Source organism: Sphaeramia orbicularis, unplaced genomic scaffold (assembly GCF_902148855.1).
Source record: "Sphaeramia orbicularis unplaced genomic scaffold, fSphaOr1.1, whole genome shotgun sequence".
In the NCBI taxonomy this organism is placed as follows: domain Eukaryota; kingdom Metazoa; phylum Chordata; class Actinopteri; order Kurtiformes; family Apogonidae; genus Sphaeramia; species Sphaeramia orbicularis.
The window spans coordinates 101,604-111,315 of record NW_021941651.1 but is presented as its reverse complement, the minus strand read 5'-3'; the positions used below and the strand labels follow the sequence as shown (position 1 = coordinate 111,315).

At 38.5% G+C, this 9,712-nt stretch overlaps 1 protein-coding gene across 2 annotated transcripts; it reads right to left on the bottom strand.

Annotated features, from left to right (window-relative positions):
- Window positions 1–1,285: 1,285 nt before the first annotated feature.
- On the bottom strand, window positions 1,286–3,606 carry LOC115416715 (C-C chemokine receptor type 1-like). 2 transcript variants are annotated; one of them, XR_003935015.1, is made up of 3 exons: window positions 3,397–3,606; window positions 2,028–2,937; window positions 1,286–1,966 (listed from the first exon to the last, which is right to left on the bottom strand). XR_003935015.1 is itself a non-coding variant. In XM_030130562.1 (2 exons), the coding sequence occupies exons 1-2, from the start codon at window positions 3,588–3,590 to the stop codon at window positions 2,079–2,081; spliced, it is 1,053 nt and encodes a 350-aa protein (XP_029986422.1). In that variant the 5' UTR covers window positions 3,591–3,606; the 3' UTR covers window positions 1,286–2,078. The 2 variants fall into 2 exon arrangements, 1 of the variants encoding a protein (XP_029986422.1); XM_030130562.1 differs by having other exon boundaries at window positions 1,286–2,937.
- Window positions 3,607–9,712: the final 6,106 nt, after the last annotated feature.

The window sequence follows — 9,712 nt, the reverse complement described above, 5'->3', positions numbered from 1 at the left end:
ACATAGAGTATATAAAGTAGTATATAGTACATATAGTACATATAGTATATAAAGTAGTATATAGTATATATAGTACATATAGTATGTAAAGTAGTATATACTATATATAGTACATATGGTATAAAAAAGTAGTATACAGGGTGGGGAAGCAAAATGTACAATATTTTGAGGCAGGGATTGAAAGACAGTGTATGACCAGTTAGTTTATTGAAAGTCATGAGAATTTATTTGCCACAAGAAAATGTCCATAATAGAAAATGTTTTTATTCTATGTGTCCTCCTTCTTTCTCAATAACTGCCTTCACACACTTCCTGAAACTTGCGCAAGTGTTCCTCAAATATTGGGGTGACAACTTCTCCCATTCTTCTTTAATAGTATCTTCCAGACTTTCTGGTAATAGTTTTGCTCATAGTCATTCTCTTCTTTCCATTATAAACAGTCTTTATGGACACTCCAACTATTTTTGAAATCTCCTTTGGTGTGACGAGTGCATTCAGCAAATCACACGCTCTTTGACGTTTGCTTTCCCGATTACTCATATGGGCAAAAGTTTGTGAAAAGGTATGGATAATAGTGTTAGGTATGATTATGACATCAGTATATGTTTGGGTTCAAAACAACTGACGTAGTGTCTGCTGAGAAAAAACAACTAAATGTTCATTGTACATTTTGCTTCCCCACCCTGTATAGCATATATAGTATATATAGTTCGTATAGTGCATAGAGTATATATAGTACATAGAGTATATATAGTACATAGCGTATATATAGTACATAGAGTATATATAGTACATAGAGTATATATAGTACATATAGTATATATAGTGCATATAGTATATATAGTGCATAGAGTATATATAGTACATATAGTATATATAGTACATATAGTATGTATAGTGCATATAGTATGTATAGTGCATATAGTATAGAGTATATAGTACATAGAGTATATATAGTTTATATAGTACATATAGTGCATATAGTATATATAGTGCATATAGTATATATAGTACAGAGTATATATAGTACATAGCGTATATATAGTACATAGCGTACATATAGTATATATAGTGCATATAGTATATATAGTATATATAGTGCATATAGTATATATAGTACATATAGTATATATAGTACATATAGTATATATAGTGCATATATAAATTATTGAAACCCTTTGAAACACAAACCTGATAAATTCTATCCGTCTTAAATACATTGAAGTGTCCGTATATGAACAAATATGTGACACATGAAAAACCAACACAAACATCAGTGATTAAAATGATTTATTCAGTTTATGTTTCTGTGGACGACAGCAGGACACTATTATTGTTATTATTATTATTATTATTATAAACTATCAAATATACTTCTGATAAAAGATACAAAACCAGTGAAAAACCAGTGAAAACACACAGTTGTACAGAATTTCAGTGGTTTAAATAAAGACGTGAAACAGAAAAACATGTGACAGCTTTAAAACAAACAAACAAACACCATAGAAAATGAATGATGGTTCTGCAAAAGAATGGACCCAAACCCAGGATCATCCACAGCTGAGTATTATTATTATTATTATTATTATTACAGATTCAATCCTTCCTTGTATACAGCAGAAAAACAGACCATATTTAGGCAGCATTTATTTATTTATTTATTGTTTTTAGTTGATTGCATTTTATTTTATACTTGTTATTTATTTATCTATTTCTTTTATATTATTGTTTTAATTTAATTTGATTTTATTTTATACTCATTTACTGATTTAATTTAATTTTGTTGTTTTATTGTTATGACTTGTTCAATGCTATGCAATGTGGCTAACGATATCATTAGCCTTGTATAAAAAAATATCACTCATTCAATGCTATGCTATGCTATGAGGCTAAGGATATACTTAGCCTTATAGTATAAAAATATGACTCATTCAATGCTATGCTATGCAATGCTATGCTATGAGGCGAATGATATCATTCGCCTCATAGCATCACTGACTAAGTCATATCTTTTTATTGTATGAGGCTAACGGGTTGAAAAGGCTTCAGGGGTTCTGGTTCTGGTTCTGGTCCAGTCCCTACAGCTCGTTGGGGGTGCTTCTTGTGGACATATTGGTTCTGGTAACGTGACTTACGGAAATGTACCTCTTTAATCGTGGAAAACGTTTTACCAGTAATGTTCTGAAATAGTTCTGAAACTTTTTACCAACAAACGTATAAAAGATCGGACTGATGCAACAGTAAAAGTAGGCGAAGTATCGGGTGACATTCAGAACGTGGTCCCATTCTTGGCGTTCGGCCGGCGTGGAGGCTTTGTCGCGCATGAGGACGGCCACATTAAACGGCGTCCAGCACAAAAGGAACAACAGGACGATGACGAAGATCAGACGCACCGTCTGGAACTTGGTGGCGATCCTGGACGACAGGACGGTGACTGCGATCCGAGCGTAACAGTAAATGATGACGACCAGAGGGAAGAGCAAGAAGAGGAAGAGTTGGATGTAGAAGCCGGACGCTCGCAGCAGGTCCACGTCGACGTCGGTCCGGTTACCCGGGTACTCCTGACAGTGGGTGCGTTTACTGACGCGGTGGTAGAACGGCGAGTGGAGGATGATGGGTCTGATGCACGCCAAGGCGCTGAGCGTCCACACGGTGGCGCAGGACACCACCGCGTACCTCTGACCGCGCAAGCGAGAGGCGCCGAGCGAGTAGACGACGGCCAGGTGACGGTCGAAGGTCAATAGGGTCAGGAAGAGGACGGAGCTGTAGAGGCCCAGGTAGTAGACGCTGATGACCACCTTACACATGACCCTGCCGAAGACCCAGGTCTGGAGCTGCTGGTACACCCCCCAGAATGGAAGGGTCCCCATGAAGACCAGGGACGACAGGACCAGGTTCAGCAGCAGGATGTTGGTGACCGTGGTCAGCCTCTCAAACCTGGGGTGGAACCGAGAGGGGACAAGGACAGGGTCAGAGGTCAGAGGACATGGTCGAAGGGCAAGGACATGGGGAGTGAGCGAATACTAAGTGGTTTTTGGGTGAAAATGATTCCATCAGGAACTCTTTTGTCCATGTGGGTCACTTCAGGACCTCTTTAATGCATGTGGGTCACTTCACTGTGTGTGTGTGTGTGTGTGTATATATATATATATATATATATATATATATATATATATGTATATGTGTGTGTGTATATATATGTATATATGTGCATATATATGTATATATGTGTGTGTGTGTGTGTGTATATATATATATATATATATATATATATATATATATGTGTGTGTGTATATGTTGCTGTTGCTCATACCTGCAGATAATCACCAGTGCGTTTGTGTATATATGTATATATACGTATATATGTGTGTATATATATGTTGCTGTTGCTCGTACCTGCAGATAATCACCAGTACCAGTGCGTTTGCTCCCACACTGAACATGAACATACAGTAGTAGAGCACAGACAGCTGAGCTCCAACACTGTTAGTGTTAGTGTCAGCTGGAAAAACATCAGTTTCTGATCCGTTGTCGTATTCATCGTAGACATAGGAGGTGGTACTGAACTGAAGAGACGGAGTGGTCATCATGAACAACTGCAGAAAAAGGACCTGTCCAAGAGAAAACAGGAGAACCACATCAGAACAAGGAAGCACACACACATGGACAAGAGTGAAAGAAACACACATGGATAAAGTAAAAAAACACACATGGACAAGAGTGGAAAAAAACACACATGGACAAGAGTGAAAAAACACACATGGATAGAGTAAAAAAACACACATGGACAAGAGTGAAAAAACACACATGGATAGAGTAAAAAAACACACATGGACAAGAGTGAAAAAACACACATGGATAGAGTAAAAAAACACATATGGACAAGAGTGAAAAAAAACACACATGGACAAGAGTGACAAAAAAACACACATGGATAAGAGTGAAAAAAAAACCCCACATGGATAGAGTAAAAAAAAACACATGGACAAGAGTGAAAAAAATCACACATGGATAGAGTAAAAAAACACACATGGACAAGAGTGAAAAAAAAACACATGGACAAGAGTGAAAAAACACACATGGATAGAGTAAAAAAATACACATGGACAAGAGTGAAAAAAAACACATATGGATAAGAGTGAAAAAAAAAAAAACACACATGGATAGAGTAAAAAAACACATGGACAAGAGTGAAAAAAACCACACATGGATAGAGTAAAAAAAACACATGGACAAGAGTGGAAAAAAAACACACATGGACAAGAGTGAAAAAAAAAACACATGTATAGAGTAAAAAAACCACACATGGACAAGAGTGAAAAAAAATACACATGGATAGAGTAAAAAAAAGACATGGACAAGAGTGAAAAAAAACACATGGACAAGAGTATAAAAAACAAACAAAACACATGGACAATTTAAAAAAAAACAACACATGGACAAGAGTCAAAAAACAGACATGGAGAAGAGTAAAAAAAAAACACATGGACAAGAGTAAAAAAAAAACCCAAACACATGGACAAGAGTAAAAAACACACGGACAAGAGTAAAAAAAAAACACACATGGAGAAGAGTAAAAAAAACAAAAAAAAACCACACATGGACAAGAGTAAAAAAAAGACACATGGAGAAGAGTAAAAAAAAAACCCACATGGACAAGAGTAAAAAAAGACACATGGAGAAGAATAAAAAAAAAGAAACACATGGACAAGAGTAAAAAAACACATGGAGAAGAGTTAAAAAAAAAAAACACACATGGAGAACAGGAGTCAGAAGAGTAAAAAAAAAGAACAGAATAGAGAAGGGCAGAGTAGAGTGAAAAGAAAATTAATAAAACTAAGAAAAAAAATAGAACAAAAAGTTTACAAAGAAACTAATGAATAGAGCTAAATAGAATAAATAAAAAAAAAAAAAAAGCAAAATATTGTAATATTACAGAGCAGAGGGTTCCACCATTCTACAGAGATTAATAAATGATCTGACTGAGATTACATGAGTTCAGTGTTCTGGATTTGAATCAGATTAATGATTAAACTAAATGTTCCACTGGTAGAACCTGTAGACCAGTGGAACCATGTGACCTGTAGACCAGTGTTATTTTTAGCTGACCAGCCGACAGGCCGTAAACTGTCATCTGTCGTCGTCTGTTGTCCGTTACAAAACTTTCAATCGTCTTTTTCTTCTAAACTCCAGTTCTGTCTGACTTCACACTTGGTCTACAGCTTCTGTATGATGATGTCAACACAAGGTACTGACATAATTTGGATCTGATTCTGGATTTGGTGCAACTTTGAAAACTTTTCCCATTCTAACAGATAGGAAGTGGATTGATCCAATAAATCAGTATCAATGATATCAAGTGTGAATTTGAATTTTTTCCAGATCTGATTGAATATGAGCAAAACATGGACTATTTGTGTAATAGAATAAATACACAGAACTGGGGGAGAAGAAATGGATCTGGATACATTTAACAGTTTTGAATTTGGCCGGTCAGATACAGGGACACTGGTCCGATTTTTACTCGTTGTAGACTAAAAGTGTTTGTATTGTTGTGTGTGCCGTGAATAAACAGATTTATTGTCCGAAGACAATTTAAGATCCGTACAGAAATACAATCTTTTAAGAAGGAAATTCAAACAAGCAAAAAAAAGCGCCATTTAAGATCAGAAAAGAGAATGAGTATATAATCTAAAATAAAAACGACTATGACTCCGAGAACATCCATATATTCCTCTAAACGTCCAGTGTCGTTGAACCTCCTCAGACCCAGAAAATGTCAGTAACGTACCAGCTGTTTCTGTTTGGGTTCAGTCAGTGCTTCTGTTGGAAACATCAGGATGCAACCGCTTTTTCAGATGCAGTTTTTAAATTCTGATGGAATGTCCTTTGTGGTGGACAGTTTTCTTTCCTTTTTTTGTATAAAGTTGTGAACAGTGGGTGTGAGGAGGTGAAAAGTGAATAGTTTTAGGAGCATGAACAGTCTAGAACAGTTCAGAACAGTCCAGAACAGTCTAGAACAGTTTAGAACAGTTCAGAACAGTTCAGAACAGTCTAGAACAGTTTAGAACAGTTCAGAACAGTTCAGAACAGTCCAGAACAGTTTAGAACAGTCTAGAACAGTTCAGAACAGTCTAGAACAGTTCAGAACAGTCCAGAACAGTTTAGAACAGTCTAGAACAGTCTAGAACAGTTCAGAACAGTCTAGAACAGTTCAGAACAGTCCAGAACAGTTTAGAACAGTCTAGAACAGTTTAGAACAGTCTAGAACAGTTCAGAACAGTCTAGAACAGTTCAGAACAGTCCAGAACAGTTTAGAACAGTCTAGAACAGTCTAGAACAGTTCAGAACAGTCTAGAACAGTTCAGAACAGTCCAGAACAGTTTAGAACAGTCTAGAACAGTCTAGAACAGTTCAGAACAGTTCAGAACAGTTTAGAACAGTCTAGAACAGTCTAGAACAGTTCAGAACAGTTCAGAACAGTCCAGAACAGTCTAGAACAGTTCAGAACAGTCTAGAACAGTTCAGAACAGTTCAGAACAGTCTAGAACAGTTCAGAACAGTTCAGAACAGTCCAGAACAGTTTAGAACAGTCTAGAACAGTCTAGAACAGTTCAGAACAGTCCAGAACAGTCTAGAACAGTTCAGAACAGTGTAGAACAGTTCAGAACAGTCCAGAACAGTCTAGAACAGTTCAGAACAGTTCAGAACAGTCTAGAACAGTTCAGAACAGTTCAGAACAGTCCTGAACAGTTCAGAACAGTCTAGAACAGTTCAGAACAGTTCAGAACAGTCCAGAACAGTTTAGAACAGTTTAGAACAGTTCAGAACAGTCTACAACAGTTCAGAACAGTCTAGAACAGTTCAGAACAGTTCAGAACAGTCTAGAACAGTTCAGAACAGTCTAGAACAGTTCAGAACAGTTCAGAACAGTCCAGAACAGTTTAGAACAGTTAAGAACAGTCTAGAACAGTTCAGAACAGTCTAGAACAGTTCAGAACAGTCTAGAACAGTCTAGAACAGTCTAGAACAGTTCAGAACAGTTCAGAACAGTCTAGAACAGTCCAGAACAGTCCAGAACAGTCTAGAACAGTCCAGAACAGTCCAGAACAGTTCAGAACAGTCCAGAACAGTCTAGAACAGTTCAGAACAGTCTAGAACAGTTCAGAACAGTCTAGAACAGTTCAGAACAGTTCAGAACAGTCCAGAACAGTTTAGAACAGTTCAGAACAGTCTAGAACAGTTCAGAACAGTCTAGAACAGTTCAGAACAGTCCAGAACAGTTTAGAACAGTTCAGAACAGTTCAGAACAGTCTAGAACAGTTCAGAACAGTCTAGAACAGTTCAGAACAGTCCAGAACAGTTTAGAACAGTTCAGAACAGTCTAGAACAGTTCAGAACAGTTCAGAATAGTCTAGAACAGTTCAGAACAGTCTAGAACAGTTCAGAACAGTCCAGAACAGTCTAGAACAGTCTAGAACAGTTCAGAACAGTCTAGAACAGTTCAGAACAGTTCAGAACAGTCTAGAACAGTCCAGAACAGTCCAGAACAGTCTAGAACAGTTCAGAAGGTCCACAAACTGCTGTTCCTGTCATTAGAACAGTTAGAGGAAGTGGTTTAAGGCTGAGTTCAGGACGTTTAAATGTGTCCAAAAGAGTTCATTTAGAAGAGAAGACAAAAGCAGAACCAGTTCAGACTGAAGCAGAAACAGCTGAAGCTGAAGCTGATGATGCACTCACCCTGTGGACGCAGACGCAGCATCTGAACTGAAGACCGAGACGGACCAACAAACACTAAAGGACAGAGGGGAGGGGCCGAGCAGGAAGTGGGAGGGGTTCAAGCCCCGCCCTCACAGTGTCTGACAGATGCACATCACAAACACAGGAAGAAACACTAGAACCAAACAGAACCAACAGAACCCAACAGAACCAACAGAACCAGAACCAAACAGAACCAACAGAACCCAACAGAACCAAATAGAACCAACAGAACCAGAACCAAACAGAATCAAAACCCAACAGAACCAACAGAACCAGAACCAACAGAACCAGAACCAAACAGAACCAACAGAACCAAACAGAACCAACAGAACCAGAACAGAACCAACAGAATCAAACAGAACCAGAACCAAACAGAAACAAACGGACCCAAAACAAACAGAACGAACAGAACCAAACAGAACCAGAACCAAACAGAACCAACAGAACCAGAACCAACAGAAGCAAACAGAACCAACAGAAGCAGAACCAACAGAACCAGAAACAAACAGAACCAGAAACAAACAGAACCAAACAGAACCAACAGAGCCAGAACCAACAGAACCAAACAGAACCAACAGAACCAGAACCAACAGAAGCAGAACCAAACAGAACCAACAGAACCAGAGACAAACAGAACCAGAAACAAACAGAACCAACAGAACCACTGATTTCCAGATTTGTTCCAGAGTTCCACCTGTTTTTAACTGGTTCTGCCTTCGCTTTGCTACCTGGGTGGAGTTATGGCACGCTGGTACCGACTGGACTGGACTGGACTGGACTGGACTCTGGTCCCACTGGTGTCCCAGTAGCCCCTCCCATCACACATGTACCTCCCCAAGGTAAGAACAGGACCAGCCCAATTCCCCAGGCTCCACCCACACAGCTCCTCTCCTGGTCTTTGTCTTTAGTGGACTCCAACAGTTTGTGGTCCAGACTCATATGGGTTCCATAAATCTGTGTGTCCAGGTGGAACCAGTCCAAGTGGGTCCAACGGGGTCACACGTAGTCCACAAACACACTGAGCATGTGCAGGAGGTTCCAGAAATATCACTTGAAGGCAATACTACACGCTTTTGATGCCAGCACCCCCCCCCCCCCCCCCCCCCCATATAACTATGTGATTAATCATGATTAATCACAGAAATCCACATTCCACAATTGTGATTAAGAATTTCAATTGTTGCTCAGCGCTTATATATATATATATATATATATATATATATATATATATATATATATATATATATATATATGTGTGTATATATGTGTGTGTATATATATATATATATATATATATATATATATATAGGTATATATATATATATATATATAGGTATACACACGCACACATCCACATATACCATTAGATACACATACAGACCTGATCCAAATCTTCAGACCAGTTGAAAAATAGCTAGAATTGACCTTTTGCACATTTGGATCTTAATGAGGTTTTAAGTAGAGCTACAATCTACAAAAGCAAGAAGGGGGAGTGAGACAAAAAGCACTTTGAAAAAGTCATTTATTGAAAACAAGTAAACTGAAATAGGCTGTTTATCAGCTGATCCAAAGTTTAAGACCACAGGCTATAAAAGCCAAAATCTGCTCCAAATTCTCCTTTTCTGTCGGGCATTCACACGGTCATGCCCTCCTGATGGCTAAAGCTCAGAAGCTTTCTCTTCTTGAACGTGGTCGGATCGTCCAGCTGCATAAGCGAGGCCTCTGGCAGCGTGCCATTGCTGCTGAGGTTGGACGCAGTAAGACAGTCATTCTACATTTTTGGACAGATCCTGAGCATTATGGAACAAAAAAGTCAAGTGGTAGACCCAAAAAAATGACACCTGCGCTGAGCCGGAGGATCCCATTGACTGTCCGTCAACACACAGGGCGGTCCTCCACCCAAATGAAGGCCCTTACTGGTGCCGACTGCAGCGCAATAACCATCAGACGG

Excerpts from the sequence above, each read along its gene's own strand:
- LOC115416715 (XM_030130562.1), bottom strand. The coding sequence starts at position 3,590 with ATGATGACCACTCCGTCTCTTCAGTTCAGTACCACCTCCTATGTCTAC. Across the intron at positions 2,938-3,396 it reads GTACTGGTGATTATCTGCAG|GTTTGAGAGGCTGACCACGG; the intron begins GTACGAGCAACA and ends GTTCCACCCCAG.